We start from the raw sequence: 24721 nt of genomic DNA, 5'->3' as shown, positions 1-24721 counted from the left end.
ATGGCGGGTGGTGCGATGCTGGATCTCGCGCCAGCATAAGCCGGTCGGGCCCGGTCCGCAACTGTCCTCCTCGGTGGTGGAATGTCGCCCATGATCCTATCCTTATCGTCGGGGTCAACGGATGAAGAAGTGGATGAAGGTGAAACGGGACGATGTCTCTCACGAAACTCTCTCTGGCTCGGGAAATGCTTCAGTGTCGGGTGGTCCACGAGATCGAGTCTGTCGCATAAATACTATAATTAGAAATAAGATTATCTAAACTATTCTAACAAATAAGCAAAATAAAACAAAAATAATTACAAGTAGCACAAAAGATAAGTCCTAACTCGGATTGCTCTCAAAACGCCTAAAACCGTGTCCCCGGCAACGACGCCAAAAACTTGATGTGTGTCTAATAACCCTATAATAATGACCCTCACAACTAAGCTTTAATATTAAAACGAAAATCCTAAAACCACACACAACCGGCAAGTGTACCGATCGCAAGTAGTATAGACCTAGGAAGTCCAAGTATCAAACACGTGGACACATAAGACGCTAACGATCACTAACCCTAAACAAGACCTACCTTAGAATAATATTTAATTGATTTTTTATTTTTAATTACTTAACTGAACTAACAAGACTGACTGACAAAAGTTACCTAAAATAGAAAACTTAACGGAAAACTAACTGAGTTGACTTCGGATGGAGAAAAACGTCTACCTAGGTCTGAATCAAATTGTAGGCCTAACAAGCTAATGGATTGGATGACTTCAAGACACCGGTCCCTAAAGATGACACGACTAAGGATTGCTCGGGCTCACTGGATTACCTCTCGGTCTCACTCAATAAGCCTAAACTACTCAAAATCGCCTAAAACGACCAAACCGGGAAACAATTGCTAACGTGTTCTAATGCTAGATCACCTCTCGGTCTCACCAACACTCGACCCTAATGGCAATGAATACTACACAACCAAGGATAGAGGAACAATTCAACTTAAACCTAAATAGATCAACTAGTCGCTCAAACACCTAAACCTGACAAGAAACGAACTCGCTCTCGCGCAATCCTTATTCTAGCATGCAAAGGCAATGAGACAACCCTAACTTCCTATCACCTCTCGGTCTCAAGGAAGGTGTTTAACCGCTGTACTTAATCCAATTAATTCCGCAACAGAACCCTACAGTTGTTCCTACCGCAAACAAACCCTAAACACAAAGTCTAGAATCAAACAATGCACCGATCAATCAATACAAAACTAATCAATCAACACACGGGGTTTATGCAATGAATCACCAAAATTTCCAGCCCTTAAACACAACCTACTTCATGTCTAAATCAAACTTTACAATAGCAATTCAATTCTATCAATCAAACAATCCATAAAACCTATCAAAACCTAACAAGAATCATCATTCCTAGGTAGAACTAACAAGATTAGCCTAGCATATTAATTGGACAGCCATGAACATTTAATAAAACCATTAATAAACTCATACCAAACATCAATTCAAACATTCAATAATCAATACTAATCAATAACAAGTCAATCTCTCAAGTAATTGCAAAACTACTAATCAATTGAACAAGTAAATGAAAGTATATGAACAATGAAAAAGATGTAAGGATATGGATGTTTCCGGGCTGCTCCTTGGCTGTAAAAACTGATGGTGAATGATCCCGAGGCTTGATTCTTGTGTCTTCTTCCTTCCTTAGCCGTCACACGATCAAAACCTAAGCCGAAAATGTTGGTACATAAATGTCAGTAGTTCATAGTCTAGCGTTTGTAATCGAGTCTGTAATGTAATTATGTTTAAGTTTATGTTTATGTATGTAAGCGAAGTTGTCAACAAGTTCGCTTAGGCGAACTTGTTGAACAAGCGAAGTTGTCGACAAGTTCGCCTAGGCGAACTTGTTCAACGAGCGAAGTTACTGACAACTTCGCCTGAGGCGAAGTTGTCGTGTATTTATATAGCCTACGGGTTTACGGTTAAGGGAATAGTTTTAGTTAATCACGTGTAATTCAGTAAGTCTATAGACGAGAGATAGAGTCTGTAATAGACGTGTTTCAAGTTATATTATATAACGTGTTCGTTTGTATCGCGTGTGATTGTTTTACGTATTCTACGCTCGTAACTACCTACGCAGGGATTCCGCACCTACCTAGATAGCGATATCCCGTGTAAGATCCGTCCGGGAACCTACAGAAAAAACTTTTTTCCTTCTTCCCTCCTTGCTGCCTGCCGATCGGAACTTGTTCCAGCCTTAAGGTTTTTTTATTTTTTTTATGTTATAATATAATATGGTCTTGGGCCTCCATGATGCATACGGGTCGGGCCTTGAGCTTTGTCTTGAACTTGTATGCGTAAAAAGGCTCGTAGAATGCTTGAAAAGTCCCGGTTTTCTTCTTTCTTTCACCCAAAACCTACAAGATTAAATAAACGTATGTAAAACCTATCTAAAACGAGTTAAAACATATAAAATATAATATAATATGTAAATAAAACGTGTGGAAAAAACGAGTGTTTTACAACACATCATCTCCCAAACATTTCCACACCTCAATTGGTACATTGTCTATACCTACTGCCTTGGCCCTTCCCATCTTCCTAAGAGTTGTCCTCACTTCACCCTGTGTGATACTTCGGAAGTAACAATTATTCCGTTGTCTCCTTTGAGTAGTGTTGTAGATGTTTTGTTGTTCGTAAGTTCTCTCCCCGTTGAACAAATTGTGGAAATACTCTTGCCATATCAACTTAATGTCAACATCCTTGTGTAAAATTCGTCCATCCTCTCCTTTTATAAACTTCACTGATCCTAGGTCATGTCTCCGACATAGTATGTTCCCCATCCTTTGTTTCTATAGTTTCATACATTCGCTTATAGGCCGTGTTCTTTGCTTCCGTCACCACCTTCTATGCCTCCTTCTTGGCCTTTTTATATCCCTCCCTCAACCATAGTCTCTTTTCCTCGTACGTGCACTTTAGGAGATCCCTAAAACTCTCTTGCTTATCCCTTATTTTGGTCTGCACCTCCTCACTCCACCACCAGGACTCCTTATACCCACTTGATCTGCCAGTCGTGACCCCTAGGGTCTCTTTCGCTACTTGAGTAATGGTAGTCATCATAGCTTCCCACATCTGGTTGGCGTCATCCCCTGGTCGAGTCGATGTTACTGAAACAATATTATCTTTGAACTCTTCAATTTTTTCACCCTTTAAATTCCCCCATCGGATCCTAGGTAGAGATTTCCTCCCCCCTACAATCAGCTTTTGTCTGAAAGTTATATCTACCACCAATAAATGGTGTTGAGCCGCTGCCGTCTCCCGTGGTATAACCTTGCAGTCCTGCCACCATCTTCGATCTTCTAGTCTTGTCAAGAGGTAGTCGATTTGTGTGTGATGTCCCCCGCTACTGAAAGTTATCAAATGAGAGTCTATTTTCCTAAAGAACGAGTTTAAAATGCTCAGGTCATGGGCCACCGAAAATTCTTGGAGATCCCTACCAGGGTCATTTCTAACCCCAAAGCCAAAACCCCCCATGAACCGACTGAAAGCCATCACTCTCCTTACCAATGTGGCCATTGAAATCACCTCCTATAAAAATTTTCTCTTGTCTAGGTATCGCCCTCACTACTATGTCTAGACGATCCCAAAACTCCCTCTTCTCCCGGTCCCCCAATCCCACATGTGGTGCGTACACGCAGACCACTGCCACTACCTCCTCACCTAAACCTAGTCTCAACATCATAACTCTATCGTTATATCTAATCACCTCCACCACATTCTTATATACTTCCAAAGCCACTAGAAATCCTACCCCATTTTTTGCTCCATCCGACCTCGAATACAATAACTTATACCCATTGTGCTCATCCCCTCTTTGCCCCTTCCACCTGGTCTCTTGAAGGCATGCTATCTGTACTGTACACCTTTTAAATGCATCTACTACCTCCAATAATTTACTATTAAGAGGACCTACATTCCAAGAGGCTATTCGCAAACTATACACCCTTTCTTTTCCCTTGGCTATACCTCTCATCTTTGGACACGATCTCACGGAAAAGTCATAACTTCTAAGGTCTCTGGTTGCAACTAGTCACATGAAAACTTAAGATCACACAAGTAGCCAATAATTTGATAAGACAACTAATGTAAAGCCACATTCGACAACACAATATACACAATGGTTAATAATCAATAATTTTTGAATAACGAGATCACACAACAATCATACACTAACAAGCAATATGTGAAAACTCCAACTCGCGAAAACACCCGATGGTCGATGAAAATATACGTATCACTATAACAACAACAACAGTAACAATATAATAATAATATTAGCAATAAGGTAATTATTATTATTATTACTATTGGTATAAATATTGTTATTACTTTTATTATTAGAGCGTTAATGAAACCAGAGAGAAAACACCTGGTTGGTCAGAAATAGCATGCCGTCGGAGTTGTCAGAAAAACGGTGGTTGCCAGAAAAGGTTAGGTTTGTTCCCACTTGAAACTATTCCCGCAACACAGTCCCTTGACCAGCCGCTAGGGAAAGGGGTGTGGTGGTTCGTGTGTTTCAGCCGAGCCGGAAAGAACAGCGGCGGTGGTTCCGGCGAGTGTACGTTTTCTGTTCCTTTAGCGGGACCAACGGAATGGAAGAGTTTTCGTAGGGGGGGTGGTTTGGTAGTTTCCACGGGGCGGCGAATGGGGGTGGCAAGTCGGAGTTTTGTAAAGAGGGGAGTAGAAGGATGAAGGTGGGATAGAGATGGAGAGGTGGTTATGAAAAAAGCTTATCAGTTTGGTGGAGTGGAGTTTCCGGCAGGCAGTGGTGGGAACGGAGATGGAGGAGGGGTGCTCCGGCCGGTTGTGGTGGGGTTACAGGGTTGCGTGGTTACCGTTGATATTCCGTACACAAAATCAGTAGAGAGAGAGAGAGAGAGAAAGTCATGTGCAACAATTTGATTATTTTGAATGTCTCTAAAGAGATCAATTAAAATCTCATATTCATCCATTAGATTCAATGCATTATAACGGAATCACTATGGCGTCATCATCATCATTTATAGCATCAATCCCTACAAGTAAGATTAACTGATTTGATGTTCATGTTCATCTTTGTGTTTGAAGATTTATAATTAAGGTTTCATAATTTGGTCCATACTTGATATAATCACCACTTCCTGCGTGGTTTTTAGCTGCAGTTGATGATGGAGGTCATAGGTAGAAGTTGATTTGAGACGATTTAGGTTTCAATGATTAAGGAACATCGCACGATCCAAGGCGTATCGTCGTTAGGGATAGAGTTGGCAATGGTGCAAGATCTCCAATTAAGCAATAGAGCGTGCGATGGAGGAAGATCCTAAGAGAAAAGGTGTGATAGGAGATGAAGTAGACGCATGCACACCTCTTCTCTCTTTATCCCAAGATGCTATCTCTATTCTTGCTTATGTAGCAGACACATTACAAACACAGATTTTACTACATAGCAAAGTGTTATGCATAACTAACTGTATTTCATGCTTCAGAAGTTGTAAATCATCAACATTAGTAAAATGTGAGAAGCAAAGTATTTGCAAATTAATAGATATATAATCATTAAAAAGTACAGTTGCAACTTACAACTAATATTTGGTCTCGTACTACCAATTTTTCCTTTCCAATTTAAGATAGGTAACTAAGTTAGGTGTGCATAAGACGTGGCCCATAATTTTAGTAAACGGTTAAGTGACCAAAGATTCGGTAAAAGTTTTACTAATATATTAAATGGTAATAAAATTTACATGCCAAAATGTCTATATATTTGGTGGTTAAAAAAATTTTGATCAATTGGAATTGAAAAGAATTTTCTTGTCTTTTCCTCAAACTAAATATGATTTTTATGCCATCGCTCTTTTTAATACTATACGTTATGGGTTATTCTTCTCATTTCCTATCATTTGTTACATCAAAGTCACCTCATATATTCCCAACTCATTCAATCATATCACTCAACCCAAGTTATGGATTATTCTCCATCATTCTTCAGCACTATTTAAATTATATTTCTTGTTTTCAATATAATTTATTTTTAATTAAAAAAATACAAAGCATAAACTAAAAAAAAAATAAGTAGATATTTCATAATAATAATAAATATAATAAAATTAATATAAATTGATTTCATTAAATCAATTTTTAATTTATATTTACATATTGTTAAAAAAAATAATAATATATAAAGCCTCCATTTTCTATCAAAACCCCGTCTTCTTTCCCAAAACCTAATTTTCCAACTCATATTCCCTACTTCAAATCTCCCAAATTCAAGCCAGATTCACCGGACGTAACCTGTTTTTCCTCCCAAGTCTTAACCATTCCAGCCAACAAAAAGGGGAAATGGAAAATAAGTTGAGTAAGCAGCGTGAACACCACCATGCCAGCCCCATCACGTGTCACTAGAACCCCAGCGATGCGATGTTTGAGTGAAGGGGTCGGAGTCACGTCAACCTAGTCCGTAAGCCTCCGTGAACCATTAGGGATACACTTGTAGCAATTTATTTTTAAGAATAATCAATTTACACTTTGAGAGTTGAGTTATTCTACAAAGGGTAACAAAAATGAGAAGTATGAGAAGTCATAATTTATTGACATGTGTCAAGTAGGGACCAAAGGAGTAGGGGCATAAAAAAGAAAAAACATATATTTTCTTTATTCACATGCAAAGTACATGTTAGTTCCCCAATCATTTTAAAACGTCTATAACTTTTTTGTTCAACGTTTTTTTTTTAAAAACTCACCATAGTAACAAGCGTCTTTTATCTTTAATATGAGTATGGCATTGTTTTTTAAAATAAAAAAATATATCATTATATCCTATGTTCATCATTGTGTCTCTCTATTTATCATTGTGTCTTTATTCTTATCATTGTGTTTTTGTTTTTTAAGTGATGAAATCTAAAAATTGTAATAGTGAAATAACACCGTTGTAATTTTAATATGTTATAATGATAAAATAATAACTATATCTAATACAAAAAAGTATAAAGCACAATGATTAATTCATAATACACAATAACATAAAACACAATGGTGAGTACGTATTACACAATGATCTGAAAAGTAAAACACAATGGTAATTACATAATACACAATTGTCGGAGCATAATACACATCGAACGTAGTACACAATGACGAGTATAAAGATAAATAACGAACAATAAATAAAATAATGAGCATAAAGACACAATGGCGTACCTTTTGTTTTACATTTAATCTTTAGTATGTGTAAGTTGTAACGATTGTAAAACACAATGACCATAACCTATAACACAATGTAGAAAACTCAATTAATAAAACACAAGGACAAACCAATAACACAATGTTTAAAAACCAACTATTTTCTTTTACATGTTAAAGACATAAAAACGTTTGTTACTATGGAGAATTTTTTTTAAACATCGTATGAAAAAGTTATAGACGTTTTAAAATGATGGAAGAATTAACATGTGTCTTGCATGTAAAGAGAGAAAGTCAATAAATAGAAAAATGTATTATATGTTATTTTTACCAATTTTTTTATTCTCAAACTAATAACAACCAATGATTACTTCTCACATTTCTTGTGTTTGTTTATTTATATTTTAACCTAACCCACACTTTGAGACCTCCGGAACTCCTTCAATTCTTTGAAAATCAAATTGAGGAAATATTTTGGACGTGTATAAACGGTTGCGTCAACACCAACCTCTTTGACATTATCGACCATAAATTCTCTCCGATCAAACTCCAGACCCCGGTATGGAACTTCCACTAGAGATCATCACCAACATCCTGTATCGTCTACCGGTGAAATCTCCTAGTCGCTTCAGGTGCGTTTCCAAGAGTTGGCAGGCTCAGCTTTCAGAACCTCAATTCATCAAACACCATCAAGATATTCTCAACCACAATCACCTCATCTGTGCTTCCTGTTGGGTTTCTATGGATAATTTATACTAAGTTAACCATTTAACTAGTCACAATTAAGGCGGAAGCGTGATATTTACAAACTAAACATATCTATCCATATGTATATATATATATATGTTACAAGTTTATATGATATGTGTTCATGAACAACCTAGTTTATTCATGTCATAAGATTACCAATAATCTATATGTTAGAAACCCGAGGCAAGGATCAAGTAATACGGAAAAACTAAACTATCAAAGCTTGTAAAACTTACATTCTTAAACCTTTAAGAGATGTAGTTGATGGTTGAAGAAGATGATGATGTTGATGCTAGACTTTCAAAGGAAAATCCTCAAACGGAATGTACCCCGAGCCTCCAACACACACCGAGCTATGTTAGGGAGCTTGAACACCAAAAACCGAGACCCGAGCCTCTTCCTTTTGTCTTGGCCGAAAACAAGAAGAAAGAAAAGAAAGAGTTGTGTGGTTTTTGTTACTTGAAAGTATTTTATGATCTTGATCTTTATATCATCATTCCATCAAATCAAGACATGGTGTTAGGTGTTTTTGGTCAAGTAACCCATACCAAATCCATGACAAGATATTGACCAAAATCATGGGGTGTGGGGCCCACCCAAAACCGGCCCCAAATATATTTATTTATTTTTTTATTTATTTTTATTTTTTTATTTATTTTATACTTTATAAAATATATAAACACCCCATCTTTTATAAACCATTTTATAAAAGAACACATAGTTAAATAATCATTCTAATAATAATTATTTGAATAAATAAATTAACCAATTAATTTATTTAACACTTTCAAGTAAGTATTCAGAAACCCGATTTTCTGAATGTATCGTGTTCTGTATTTGTCTCATAGATCTTATCTTAACAAATACATAATTGGTGTGTGTCTAACTCGTTATTGGGTATGACCCGACTTAGATCAAACACAACTAGCCACATTAACCTAATTATGTGTCTCGGGCATATGGTATTCCAACAATCTCCCACTTGCACGTGACTCATAAGAAGTTAATGCTAATGGTGAATACCGCCTAACAACAGGTCACCACCCCTAGTGTGTTTGACTAAGTGCCATTCAATAACATCATCCCCTTCAAGTCCATACTTGATATGATATAGGTAAGTCTTATCATTATATCCCTTTGTTACTAGATGTCCTGTCAAATCGAAGAGACACAGAGTGATCATTCTCTCAATGATTTAACTTAACAGGCCTTAGACATCTAAACTCTCAACACATAAGAGGAACAAATTCCATCTTGACTGCATACATCCTCGTTGACATCTCATATGATAACTGAGCTCTTTCTTACACGTCATCGTGTTACTGAAATAACAAAGAAGAGAGTCAAGATATCAGACTTGATGAAAAACCAGATCCGATATGCATCTCAGGTCAAAGGACACAATGATACTCGCCTTTACTCAAGGATTACTTATGATCAGTTGCACTAACTCCATGCAGTGATCCTTGAGAGCGGATCATGTCCAATATTTGTATCCCACAAATATCTATGAACCTTGGTGGCAAACCTATGCCCTATATTCATCACATGAAAATCAACCAATCCGGGTTCATAATAGTCTTACCTTCATACTTGTTCCCACAAGTATGATCGACTACAGACGTTAAGAACAACATAAGTCATTCATGGATTAAACATGCAAATATAGAACATAACTCATTGAATAATTAAAACATAATTAAATTTCATGAGATACCCATTACATTCGTTCTTATACAAACACTAAATACAGATTAAATCCACTCACTAGAATACCGAAGTCCTAATGCACAAACATGACCCTCATGCTTTGGCCTATCGAGGAGCTTCGTGAGTGGGTCCGCAATATTTTGATCGGTATGAACTTTATGAATACATATCTTTCTCTTTTCAACTTCATCCCTTATGTAGTTGAATCTTCGCTCAATGTGCCTCGTTTTCTGATGAGCACGAGGCTCCTTGATCTGTGCAATAGCACCTTCATTGTCACAGAATATCTCTAGGGGCTCCTGAATGATAGAGATAATCCCTAGATCCATGATGAACTTTTTCATCCATGCAGCCTCTTGGGCTGCCATTGAAGCGGCGATGTACTCAGATTCTGTAGTGGATAACGCGACAACATCCTGCTTCGAACTCTTCCAAGAAACAGTGCCTCCATTCAAAATGAAGACATATCCCGACTGTGACCGAGAATCATCTCGGTCAGTTTGGAAACTCGCATCCACGTAACCCTTTACGACGAGTTCCTCCTCACCAGACCCATATATTAAAAACATATCCTTAGTCCTTCTAAGGTATTTTAATATATTCTTGACAGCCATCCAATGACTGTCACCTGGGTTGTGCTGGTATCTACTCGTTATGCTTAAAGCATACGAGACGTCCGGTCTAGTGCACATCATTGCATACATAATAGATCCTATTGCCGAAGCATAAGGAACATGCTTCATCCTATCCTGCTCTTCCTTAGAGCTAGGACTTTGGGATGAGCTTAACACGGTTCCTCTAGGAATAGGTACCAAACCTTTCTTAGAGTTTTCCATCCTGAACCTTTTCAGGATTTTATCAATGTATGCACTTTGATTGAGTCCGATCAATTTCCTTTGTCTATCCCTATAGACCTTTATTCCCAAGATATATGTCGCTTCTCCAAGATCCTTAATTGAGAAACGACTACTTAACCACGCTTTAACGCTTTCCATACTTGGTATATCATTTCCAAATAAAAGTATATCATCGACATACAAAATAAGGAACATGACTATACTCCCACTAGCCCATTTATACACACACGCCTCATCACCGTTTTGGACGAAACCAAACGCTTTGATTTCTTCATTGAAACGATGATTCCACATCCGTGATGCTTGTTTCAACCCGTAGATTGATTTCCTTAACTTACATACTTTGTCAGGATTAGATGGATCGACAAAACCTTCAGGCTGAACCATATGGACATCTTCCTCAAGATATCCATTAAGAAAAGCGGTCTTGACATCCATCTGCCATATCTCATAATCAAAATGAGCTGCAATGGCAAATAATATCCTGATCGACTTAAGCATCGCGACCGGCGAGAAGGTTTCATCATAATCAATCCCTTGAGTTTGCGTGAAACCTTTTGCTACAAGTCGTGCTTTGTAAGTATCTAAATTTCCATGCATATCGGTCTTCTTCTTGAAGACCCACTTACATCCAACCAGTTTGGAGTTAAGTGGACGATCAACCAATTCCCAAACTTGGTTATCGTGCATGGATTGCATCTCGGCGCTCATGGCTTCAAGCCACTTGTCACAATCAGGTTGTGACATAGCATCTTTGTAGGAGATCGGTTCATCCGAATCGACCAAGTAGCAATCATCCACGAGAAATCCATATCTCTCGGGAGGTTGACTAATCCTACTAGATCTGCGAGCAACGTGTGTATGATCAACCATTTGATCACTTTCAACATCCTCGTGTTGAAAACTAGTATCGACCAACTGTGTATCATCCAGTGATTCTTGAACCTCTTCAAGTTCCACTCTCTTTTCACTAGGTCCTTCCATAAGGAACTTAGTTTCTAAGAAGTATCCTTTGCGTGAAACAAACACCTTTTGTTCACTAGGATCATAGAATATATATCCTATATCATCCTTTGGGTATCCTATGAAGATACACCTGATGGATCGAGCCTCAAGCTTATTTGGGGTGTCACGTTTAACATAAACTATGCATCCCCATACCCTTAAATATGAAAAGGATGGAACCTTTCCATGCCACACTTCATAGGGTATTCGATCCACCTTTTTGGTCGGGGCCATATTCAAAATGCGAGCCGCTGTAAGTAGCGCATATCCCCAAAATGATGGTGGTAGTGAGCTTCGTGCCATCATTGATCGAACCATGTCCAACAGTGTTCGATTCCTCCTCTCGGATACTCCGTTATGTTGAGGAGTACCAGGAGGAGTGAGCTGTGAAATAATTCCACAATCTCTAAGATGACTTTGAAAAGCATCACTTAGGTATTCGCCTCCTCTATCGGAGCGGAGTACCTTGATTGTTCGGTCGAGCTGATTTTGTACTTCATTTTGAAATTCCTTGAACATTTCAAAGGCTTCATGTTTGTGTTTCATTAGATACACATACCCATATCGACTAAAATCGTCAGTAAAGGTAATGAAGTACCTTTCACTATTCCTACTAGTGGGCTTGAGAGGTCCGCATACATCCGTATGTATGATACCTAACAAGTCCTTAGCCCTTTCATTTGTACCTTTAAAAGGTTCTTTGGTCATCTTGCCTTGAATACAAGATTCACACTCATCAAACGAACCTAACTCATTTGTTTTCAAAAGACCATTCTTTTGGAGAGTATTTACACGATTCTTGTTTATGTGTCTAAGACGACAATGCCAAATGTAGGAATCACTCAAATCCTTTTTGAGTCTTTTAGTGGAAGTTTGATATAATGAGCTATTTAAGGTATTGTCATGAACCAATTCATAAATACCGTTGTTTGGTACAGCTTTAAAATAAAAGATACCATTAGATGATACATGCATTTCTGATTTTACAAATTTAAAGTCAAAGTTACATTGTCTAAGAACGTGCACAGAAATAATGTTCCTAGTCAAACTAGGAGCATACAAAACATTTCTCAAAACAACTTCCAAACCACTAGGAAGCGATAAAGTGAAGTCTCCTCTAGCGACCACGTGCACCCTTGCACCGTTGCCCATGAAAAGACTCACTTCGCCCTTCTTTAAGTCTTCATTCCTTTTGAACCCCTGCAACCAATTGCAAATATGAGTTCCACATCCGGTATCCAATACCCATGTGTTAGAAGAAATAAGATTTAGCTCAATATTAATCATAAAGACATTACCCGAGGCATGCCCCGCATTCCTCTTGTCTCTTAGCTCCTTTAGGTAGACCGGGCAATTGCGTTTCCAATGTCCGGTCTCACCACAACCAAAACAAGGATCATCCTTATGACCCCTCGGTTCCACAACCTTTTGTTTCTTTGCCATAACCGGTGATTTGCCCTTACCTTTAAGATGCATAGGAGGACCCTTTCTTTTTGCTACCTTAGCCTTAGGATTGGGTTGAGATCGATTCTTGGATCTACCTTCATTGATCGCAAACACGGGTAAAACCCTTTTACCCATGCTCGCCTCGGCTGTTTTAAGCATTGAGTGAAGTTCTCCAATGTTTTTGTCCCACCCGTTCATGTTATAATTTAACACGAAAGTGTCGAACCTTTTCGACAAAGAGTTAAGGATCAAATCCGTTGCTAACTCTTTTGAGATGGGACAATTGAGCTTGGCGAGGCGATCAATGTAACTTTTCATCTTAAGTACATAAGTTGAAACTGGTTGATTATCATCCATTCTACATGCATGCAAGGCTCGAACCGTTTCGAACCTTTCAACCCTCGATTGCTTAAGGAACATTTCCTTAAGTTGAGTAATCATGTCGTACGCATTATGGTTTTCGAAATCCTTTTGGATTTCGGGAACCATAGTCGCCAACATGAGGCATGACACTTGAATGGAATCTTCCGTGTGTTGGACCCAATTCATATATTCGACCTCACTTCCCTCTTCCGGTTCATTGGGGATAGGTGTTTCCAAAACATGATATAATTTTTCTTGTTTTAGAACAATCCTTAAATTTCGGAACCAATCCGAAAAGTTATTGTGGTTAAGACGGTCTTTAGCGAGAATAGATCGGAGAGAAACGTTTTGGACGTTAGGGATTATGTTGTCGTCGACGTGTGCGGCCATCTGCAGAATTTTAATTAAGTTCATTTTAGTGTTTTACATATTTTAATTATTAATACCCTTTTATATATACCAAATATAATTAATAATTAAAATCTAGAATCCAACGATAAACACGACTCCGGTTAGGTGACCTTTTTCCCATTGTCGGTTTATCAAGGTAGTTATTCATAACAATTGCAAACCCTTTTGCAACTTCTAGAGTTTATGGGACCGGTTCGAAATCATATTTCGTATCGGCATGTTTATCCCATCAACACCTATTAGACCCCATGCTTGGGTGACCCTCTTCACATGGTTCTAATTTAAGTCGTCCTACTTGTATCAACTTGTAATATTAACATACAAACGGTTAGGTGACCTTTTTCCCATTTATATGCCAATATTACCTCAACATATTAATTTACTCTACGCGGTTAGGTGACCTTTTTCCCACTAAGAGCTTACTAATATGTTAAGCGTTAATACAAAAGGATGGTGTTTAACTTGTTATCCTTAATTTTAAAAGGGATTTTTAGTTTTAATAATTCTAGTTATAAAACTTTAAATCATGTTCTAACATGCATTTAGTAACATGATTATTTTGAAACCATTTTCAAAATTCTAATTTATAATAAAACCATTTTATTATGGGCGTGAGACGGCTAGTTAATAAATCCATTTTATTAAACTATGTGTCACGTAATTACCGATAATTATTAGAACCCGTTTTATGCTTTGTTAATTAATTCTATGTGACGAAGTTGATATCCTAATATCTAGCAACCACATATTCAAACAATCAATTAACAAGCATACACAATTATACTAGACACGAGCCACTAAGTTAGACCACACTTGTTAGCCGAAACAAGTGTGTGCTTAGGTCCAATCCTAAGGGACACATGACACATGGATGTTGTAGCTCCCACTCGATCCCGCATCCAAATGCTTCGAGCATCTTCTTCAACCCCGTTGTGATCCATTGGGCTTGAACTTGGGCCTAAGCTTCCATAAGCTTCCATTTGGGCTCATTAGGTGGGCTTAGGTCCATTTGGGCTTGAATCCCTTTAATGGGCTTGTGAGACCCATTATCACCATACCCGGCCCAATAAGGCCCAAACTTCCAATTTTGCAATCTTCTTTAAATTTACATAACAAATGTCCTAATACATTTTTTTTTCTATAAAATAAAGATATTACAAATAAACTATTTATTACATACCCATATGAATAAATAATTACAAAATTGCCCCTAATTAATTATTACAAACCGAAACTTTGAATAATTAATAACAATCACAACAAACATCCATTTGGTCTACGGCTCGGTCTAGTTTTAACAAACATAACCCGTTATGTCTTAGGAACCCGTTCCAAAACCCCTTGACCTTATCGGGCCTAGCCCAACCCATTTGGGCTTGACCCAATAACTTGATTATGGGCTTCGGTCCACATGTGCAAAACACATGGGCTTCGGCCCAATGAAAAGTCTAATGGGCTTCGGCCCATTTGACCAAAATGGGCTTCGGCCCATTTAACTTTCTTCCCTCCTTTATTTTTCTTCTCGGTTAACCCATTAACCTAATGAAGTGGGCTTCGGCCCAATCACATCCGAATTGGGCTTCGGCCCATGAACTCGGTTTTATATATATATATTTTTTTTTTATTTTTTTTTTTGAACAAAGCCAAAAATAATAACAAGATTAAATACAAAAAATCATGCATGTTTATTTTTGTATAAAATCTTTCAAGGGGAAAAATATAAAACCGAAAACCCGAAGCTTAGTTTCCCGTATCCCGGCTCTTGATGCCATTTGTTGGGTTTCTATGGATAATTTATACTAAGTTAACCATTTAACTAGTCACAATTAAGGCGGAAGCGTGATATTTACAAACTAAACATATCTATCCATATGTATATATATATATATGTTACAAGTTTATATGATATGTGTTCATGAACAACCTAGTTTATTCATGTCATAAGATTACCAATAATCTATATGTTAGAAACCCGAGGCAAGGATCAAGTAATACGGAAAAACTAAACTATCAAAGCTTGTAAAACTTACATTCTTAAACCTTTAAGAGATGTAGTTGATGGTTGAAGAAGATGATGATGTTGATGCTAGACTTTCAAAGGAAAATCCTCAAACGGAATGTACCCCGAGCCTCCAACACACACCGAGCTATGTTAGGGAGCTTGAACACCAAAAACCGAGACCCGAGCCTCTTCCTTTTGTCTTGGCCGAAAACAAGAAGAAAGAAAAGAAAGAGTTGTGTGGTTTTTGTTACTTGAAAGTATTTTATGATCTTGATCTTTATATCATCATTCCATCAAATCAAGACATGGTGTTAGGTGTTTTTAGTCAAGTAACCCATACCAAATCCATGACAAGATATTGACCAAAATCATGGGGTGTGGGGCCCACCCAAAACCGGCCCCAAATATATTTATTTATTTTTTTATTTATTTTTATTTTTTTATTTATTTTATACTTTATAAAATATATAAACACCCCATCTTTTATAAACCATTTTATAAAAGAACACATAGTTAAATAATCATTCTAATAATAATTATTTGAATAAATAAATTAACCAATTAATTTATTTAACACTTTCAAGTAAGTATTCAGAAACCCGATTTTCTGAATGTATCGTGTTCTGTATTTGTCTCATAGATCTTATCTTAACAAATACATAATTGGTGTGTGTCTAACTCGTTATTGGGTATGACCCGACTTGGATCAAACACAACTAGCCACATTAACCTAATTATGTGTCTCGGGCATATGGTATTCCAACACTTCCTTCAGCAGCTCACTCTATTCACTCCCATGCAATCAACTTGAAGAAAACCCGAAGAAACTAAGCTCTGAATTGCCTTGCCCCGATATATTCATTTTCCTTGGTTCTTGCAATGGTCTTGTTTTGGGTTTTGTTGAGGACTTCATTAATGCTCATTCGCTCGTTATCTTCAACCCCACAACCGTGGAGTTTTTTATATTACCAGAATCCGATTATGAGATGGTGAATAGGTTGTTGGAAATTGATATCATGTACGGATTTGGTTATGATGCGTCTACTGACGATTACAAGGTTGTTACAATCTCATACTTTCGTTATAACTATCTGGTTCCCGGTGATAATATGTTTGTGCATATTTATAGCCTTAGAAAGAATACTTGGAAGTGTGGGATTGACTCTCCTTGTGATCATTCTCAAGGTAAAAATTTGTATGATGTCTTTGTTAGTGGGTTTCTTCATTGGATTGCTAACAAAGGTTCTGATCGGGTACCGGTAATTGTGGCTTTTAGTTTAGCAGATGAGAAATTTAGTGAATTGCCATCACCCAATTGTGGTGATCATGTTGATATCATGTCTAAGAGTGGTTGCAAACTTGTTGTTTATGGTGAAAAACTTGGTTTATTAATGGAAGATGGGGTGTGGTTGATGAATGAGTATGGGGTCAGGGAATCTTGGTCAAAGATATTATTAATCCATGGTTTACATGAAATTTCAATGGTTGAACGAATGATTTTTTATGAAGATTGCAAACTTCTGTTGGTTAGCGGCGGTTTAATATGGATATATGATGTTGAAGAAGGATCATTTTGTAGAACTATTGATATTTCTAGGAATGTTACAGGCTTAAAGGTTAAAGGTGGTTATGTCGAAAGCCTTGTCTCGCCGAAATTCATCGGAACCAATTAGAAACCAACAAATTCAAGTGAAGGTTCATGGTAGAGAGCAAGTTTTGATTTTGATTTTCAAGCATGTTTCTATAAGTATGCATCTTACAATTTGTCTGTGACTGAGTTCAGTTGCATACGTTGAACATGAGAGATTGTCAAATTATTTCGATTTTGTTCTTAGTAAGTTGCCTTGGAATATTTTTGATCGTTGGTAGCAATAGTTTTGCTTATGTGTCTTGAATATGGATCCTCTATAATGTTGTGTTTCACTTTAGATTGTTAGTATTTTTTGTTCATATTGTGTTATCGGTAGTTCATTGCTACTATTTTTAGTACTTTTTGTTATTGATTTGATTCTTTGTGTCACACTTAAAATTATCTGGATACTATACTTAATAGTTAGTACTTTACACGTCAAGAAAATACTTTTAGAGTAGGGATCTTTCTCGATTGAGGTAAGCACTGTCCCCATCCTACTACCCGGAGACCTATAAAATAACTTGCTTTAACATTTGTTTTTTGCTTTTTTTATTTTGAGACGATATGGTAGTTGGAATACTGGTGAAACTAATGACTAGTGGTTTTAACCTGTTTGACTAGTGGTTTTAACCTGTTTGTTGGACTATGCTCTAAACTATTAGAAAGCCTCTTTTGGGAGTTTATTATTAATAGCCTAGTAATTTATGTTTTATGCGAATTGTTGATGAATACATATGAGGGGCAAAAGTTCCACCCTAAAAATGTTGTGTTTTAGTTTTGGGTTTAATAAGCTTTTTTGTGGAATCAATTGCGAAAGATGATGGGGTTGCTTAGAAAAAAGATTGGTAGGGGTAGCAAGAAGGGTGGTTTGGATCAAATACATTACGAGGTGGGTTGGATGGTAAAAACAATATTAAAGCAAGTATTACAGTCAGTCTCGTTGTCTATAGGAAACGTGAATACAAATTTCACACCAATAAACCTCAATTTTCTTTAGTAAACGAGCAGCAAAAGTATACTTCTATTCACAAATCCGATGACACTCGCAAGCAAGCCAAGCCCAAGGGGAGGGTGCGGAAGGCAATGGACCCAGGCCCACTCTATCGTGAGGCCCACAAGTGTTAAAAAAAATAAATTTTATATTTTATTTATAAATTTTGTTTTAACATAGAAGCCTACAGAATGACTCTTTGGTTGAATAGAAAGTGTTCTAGAATATAGAAACAAATGTTATGAGTTCAATTTTCACAACTGGTGGTGTTTTTTTTATAGAAAAAAACTTTCATTTGTGTTTTATATGAGTCATTTGGTAACATGTTAATTATTATTTGTTTGTTTTGGGCTTTAAAAATGCAACCTTATTGGTAAAATTGCCAAATTATGTATTACATAATTGAAAACGCGTTTAGGGCCCCTCTTTTTACTCGTCCTAGGCCCCAAAATTTTAAAGGATTCTCAGATACAGCTCTGCTTGCAAGATACTAGTATCACCAACCGTTACAATGAAAACCACACATAATAACACTCAATAACTTTTATCACCCTGGTACATCCTTATAATTAGATGAAATTAAAAGCACTTCACTTCTTCTATCCTAAATCCAACCACCTTGACATATTTTAACCAACAAGAAGCTCAATGTCTTTATTTCATCAATCATGCAACTTATAGTCGTTTGTTTCCATTCGAACACAATTGCATTCTCACATTTCAAATACACCAAAAGGTGGTTAAACATATCGCATGGTACGTGTTTTCCTTTTCGTTTTGGAAGTAACGAGCACATATACAATTCCAACAAATCACACATTAAGAAGGCGAAAATGGTTGGTGCCTTGCAGCAACTCGCGATAATAAACATGCCTAGTAATAACTCTCTAACGTTCCCCCTCAAGCTAAATGTCAATGTTTAGCTTGAAACCAATTATAGGGGAGCTGGACTCAAGGACTAAAATAAAGAAAAGACTCCATTATGAGGAAAGCCTCAAAGACTCTTAAGAAAATATGATAAGTAACTCAAGAGAACTTGAGAGAGAGACCTAGAGAGAATATATATAAAAGAAAGAAGATTTTATTCTTTCAAGGGATGGATAACAAATAAGATGAAGCCTTCCTTTTATAGATAAAGAAAAAAGCTACCGAACACCATATTATATAAGCATGGCATAAGGCACATGGCCGTACGTACTTAAAAATGCCTACCTAACCACTTTAAGAATGATTAAACTTACATTATTCAAACCACATACTTGGCACATTATAAGTACAGTATTAAACAAAATACATAATAATTAAAATCTTCTTCTTCAAATTAAGGCTTGGGCCACTATTTCCCATCTATAAAATTCTTGCAAGGTCCTGGCAGGAGGTTCTCTGTCTTCAATCTCCCCATAATCTCTTGTGGTGGTGTCTAGAAGCTTACGGAGGGATGAGCCAAACTTTCTTGTGGCAATTCCTTCTCTTTTGGGTCATTCCAGCCTTCATTTAGATATATCATCAAGCAATCTCCTTTTTTTTCGGTTGATATCCTTCTAAACACATTAGTTTCAAAGTAGTCACTAATGCCTACTTCCCATTCTGTAAATCCAAGGGTGATTTGTAGGCCATACTTCTTCCCCATTCAGAACAATAGCAGGCAATATGTTGGGATCTTCATGTTTGTTACTACAACTTCCTTCTTTATTTGAAAGTTAGATTTGAAAAACCAATTTGTTGGATTTACGTTTGACTAGGAATAACTAAAGGTTGATGGGCTTGGTAAATTTTTACTTGGTCTGTTGGTGCGTAGGAGCTTGGTTTTTTTAAGTGGGCAATTAAATACTTCTTTGATGACGTGCTTATTAACTGTATCCACGTTTCTATCGGGAGAAATCATTCTAACATATTTAGAGTAAACCTTTATTCGTATGGAAACTCACCAACTTCAAGGAAATACGCCGCTAGTTTTGACGTGTTGAAAGAGACTGCTATGGTGATAGTTTCAAATAGGCACCAAAAAAAATATTAGACTTCTTTTGTCAAGGTATATGAGTTTCCTATATGAAAACATAGAGGAATGGATAATCCAGGTGAAACTTGTCTCTATTCACCATACTTTTGTAGGATGATTTTATTAGGTTTTTGTAGTTGGAAGGGACGGTTCTGCCAGGCTACAGGCATTAATCACTTGAATGACGTCATCGGGTAGGCGGTTTGTTTTAGGGTTCGAAGGTTTGGAGGTACCACTTTGTGCCATTGTGAATATCGTGGGTAGGATGTGGTGATGTTGAACAATGTTAGACTCCTAGTATTCATAGGCTTTTAGCCTAGTCAGGAAATCTACATGGATATTATTCTTCCCTTTGATGTGATTAACAGTAAGCAAATATTGTGAGAACCAGTTAGCCCAACGTAGTATCTGTGCTTCAGGGAGTGCTTTTTTCTTGAACTCTAGCAATCGTGGGAAGGATGACATGTCCATTTCGATCAACAAGTTGTGTCCGATAAGATGGATCTAGAACTTCTCGATTCCTCTTTTAACCTTCAAGATTTCTTTGTACATGGAGTGATCATGCTTTTCTGAAACACTAAGTGTGTACTCTTGTATCAACATACTGACCTAACACCTTTGTCATCTTCACCGAGTAGGACCACTGCTCAGTACTCATCACTAGCGTCAGTCTAAAGGATTCTTTTGTTAATTGGTGTGGGAATCTTAAAGGTGCCATCACATCAGTCAATTTCTTTATTTCTTTTACAGTTTGTGTTTGTTGTTCTGACCACGGCGGTGGATTCTTTTTTAGCATGGGGAACAAATGTACTGTTTTACTTGACAGCTTTGGTAGGAAATCAGCCATATAGTTTACTAGAGCAAGAAACTGTTATATTTATGTTTGTGACTTTAGCTTCTCAGGAAATTGTTTTAGCTATTGGGATATGTGTGGCTATAGTTAAAACTTTTCTTTGGCAATATTCATTCCAAGAAAATCAACATTATTGATACCAATTTCCATCTTTTTTTTTCTAACAACATTATCCGTTAATGTTGGACTACTTAATGGAACTTCTGAAGTAAGTCTATCTGAGGCTGTTCAACTTTGGAGAACAACAGTATGTCATTGATGTATACCAGGGTGTTACTAAGGATGGGTATAAATATCGTAACCATAGCTTTTTGGAAAAACTAATGGTGTAGTGTTTAATCCGAACGGCATTACGTTATACTAGTAATGATGATGTGGGATACAAAAGGATGTCCTTGGCTTGTCTTCTGGTTTGATCCCAAGTTGCCAGAATATGGCTTTAATATCAAACGTAGATAGAACCTTAGCATTTACCAAATACTGGAAATGGACTTATTTTGTTGAAGTGGCAACTTATCATCTGCTAAAAAATGAAAAATTCCACGAACTTGCTCACTTCTTTTGTTAACATAGAAGGCTTCGCTTGCACATTGGACTTTACAAGCTCAATTAAGCCTTGTTTAACTAGCTCTGAACATTCCGCAGTCGCGAGCTGGTAATGCTCTAGGTTCATTCCTGGATAGCTTGCTTTTGAAGGATTAATGTCTTAATTTTGCTTGAGCGTTAAATATACGAAAAACGACGGGTTGAGCCATATAGGTGAGCTATACTTCATTAGGGACTCTCTGAGGTTTGAGGCACAAGAGGTTTTGATGATCTGGCCCTTGAGTGTCTCGATGGAACGTTGAGGGAGAACTTATGTGTAGGCTATGAATTGTGGTGTACGAGTTTAGAGATGAATTTGGTGAAGAGTTAGTGGGTTTAACCGTTATGGATGAAAGAGATTTTAACCCCGAAAGAGATATTGAGGAGCTTGAAGTATTGTTATTTGGGGAGCCGATTAAGAAGCTAAAAGTCAAAGTGGAATCAAAAGAGATATCCGAAGAATTCAAGAATAAAAAGCTGCATCTCATTGTGAAACATCATCCGCGTGTGCGCGGTAAGAATGGCAGGTTTTTAGAGATACTCATTCGTGGATCGCCACATAAAATAAGAGCCCCAAGGAGGAGGATATTTAGAGTTAGGAATCAAAGTGTGCCGAATTTGTCACATTCTCAGAATTTCAATAATTGGGTGATCAAGCTGAATGCTTATTTTTGTGGCCACATGAGTTTGGGAACTAGTTTCTTCTCAACAAATTGTAAAACGAGTCTCGTTTCCAAAACCTCAATCAGGAGGTTTCTCCTTTATCCTCTTCCCATCAGTGCTCTTCAACACTCTCCTTTTACAATTAGTAGAGAAGAAACTAGTTCCCAAACTCATGTGGCCACAAAAATAAGCATTCAGCTTGATCACCCAATTATTGAAGTTCTGAGAATGTGACAGATTCGACACACTTTAATTCCTAACTCTAAATATCCTCCTTCTTGGGGCTCTTATTTTACGTGGCGATCCACGAACGAGTATCTCTACAAACCTGCCACTCTTACCGTGCACACGCAGATGATGTTTCACAATGAGATGCAGCTCTTTATTCTTCAATTCTTCAGATATCTCTTGTGATTCCACTTTGACTTTTAGCTTCTTAATCGACTCCCCAAATAACAATACTTCAAGCTCCTCAATATCTCTTTCGGGGTTAAAATCTCTTTCATCCATAACGGTTAATGTAACACCCCGGCTTTAAGCGGAATACGCCCGGGTGTAACGTACAGATCATTCATAAGCTCGTAACGCTATTAAAGCGAAAATAATTATATTTAATTCATTTTATATAATCAAAAGTACACACATTGTTCATAAATAAAAGAAAACGATAACACTTCATCGAAAAGTAAATAAGTTCTTTATTTCAAATATCCTAAGGTATACTAATGATCTTCATCCTTAGCACACCATCGATTCAACCTGTAACACGTTGAAAATAATATATTTTGTCAACAATTAAGTTGGTGAGTTTTCATAAGTTTTTACATATACATATATATATAGAAAACTCGGGATTCAACAATCGTCATGCAATAAGTATTCAATCGTAAAGTAAATGAAATCAAACAGTGTCGTCCTCCCGTTCATTTAGCCGAAGCCGTTGAAGTCGGGAAAATGAGAACCACCTTACGTAAACAACCGAGGGCGTTACGTTAGACGGCGCGGGTACGTTCCGTCGGACCCTCCCACTATGTGTATGGGTTTGCGTTTACGTAACTTCAACCATAAAAACAATAAACACATTGCAAGCAAGTTCACGTATAATCATTAAACAATATGCACGAATAATATTAACATGTACGATATAACTGCATCGGTTTGTAAACAATCACATAATTAACGAAAGAAAAACTTGTGACGTGCTACCCCCAAAATATTATAAAACGTAAAATGGCGTTATGAGGAACTCACCTTTGAAATCGAAGCGGAAATAAAGATAAAACCGAAATGCGTCAAAGGAACCGAAACAATTGAACTTCTCGAACTATAATTAAAACAAAAGCAAAGTGTAACTATCGGGATGGAAAAAGTTACAAATATTAGGTTAGCGGGATTTTGTATTATTTTAATATTATTTTAACGCATTATATTATAATATTATATTTAATCTTTACCGGCATTTTAATTATTTATATTATTTAAATATTACAATTAATGCTATTAAAAGACTTATGGTATTTACAAAGCACGATTTTTATCTCATAAGATTAATTATGCTATTGAAATAAAACCAACGAATTAAAATCTAATGAATTATAGTTAACGAATTTTAAAGTGAACGAATTAATATCAACGAGTTAACGATTTGTAAATATTTCTTAATTTCAAAATTATTACTAAGTTTGAATAATATAACGTTTACGAAAATTTGGTGTTACCGATATATTTTTATTTTGAAAAAGAAAGTGTTAACGAATAATAAAGTTTAACAAACAAACAATAAATATATAAATATTTTATGAGTTTTAACGAAACTCGATAGGTTTAAAAGATTGTTTTTAGGTGAAAACAATAAAATAAATTTATTTAACTTACAATAATTTTATTTGATTTTTTAATAATACCTCGTAATTTAATTTGGCTTAATATATAATTTATATGCTATAAAAGCTGAAAAAAAAAATATAAAGTTGTTGGGTCGGATTTTTGATAAGGAAGATTGGAATCTTCTCAACCACCTCAGAAAACGGCTAAGTATGGACTTCGAGCAAGCCTAGACGATCGAGCATGATTTTACTACTTCGAGCAAGGTCTTCAGAACCTTAAATGGTTAATTCTTCTACGTGTTAAGGCTTCGAGCAAGCTACACTTCAACGAGCAAGAGTATTCTTCTATCGAGCATGGATTGCCAATCGAGCAAACAACTTGATCATACAAGTTTTAACCAAGTGTTACGAGCACAGGA

At 36.7% G+C, this 24721-nt stretch overlaps 1 protein-coding gene across 1 annotated transcript; it reads left to right on the top strand.

Moving 5' to 3' along the window:
• Positions 1–7769: 7769 nt before the first annotated feature.
• LOC143573517 (F-box/kelch-repeat protein At3g23880-like) lies at positions 7770–17425 on the top strand. The gene is made up of 2 exons (XM_077058375.1): positions 7770–7929; positions 16494–17425. The coding sequence occupies exons 1-2, from the start codon at positions 7770–7772 to the stop codon at positions 17423–17425; spliced, it is 1092 nt and encodes a 363-aa protein (XP_076914490.1).
• Positions 17426–24721: the final 7296 nt, after the last annotated feature.

This window comes from Bidens hawaiensis, unplaced genomic scaffold (assembly GCF_021521415.1).
Source record: "Bidens hawaiensis isolate Kalapana, Puna unplaced genomic scaffold, B.hawaiensis_p1.1 tig00026583_1, whole genome shotgun sequence".
NCBI lineage: Eukaryota > Viridiplantae > Streptophyta > Magnoliopsida > Asterales > Asteraceae > Bidens > Bidens hawaiensis.
This window is presented reverse-complemented; position numbering and strand designations above follow the sequence as displayed.

Coding starts and splice junctions, on each gene's coding strand:
- LOC143573517 (XM_077058375.1), top strand. CDS start 7,770: ATGGAACTTCCACTAGAGATCATCACCAACATCCTGTATCGTCTACCG. Junction 7,930..16,493: donor CAACCACAATCACCTCATCT/GTGCTTCCTGTT, acceptor CCTAATTATGTG/TCTCGGGCATATGGTATTCC.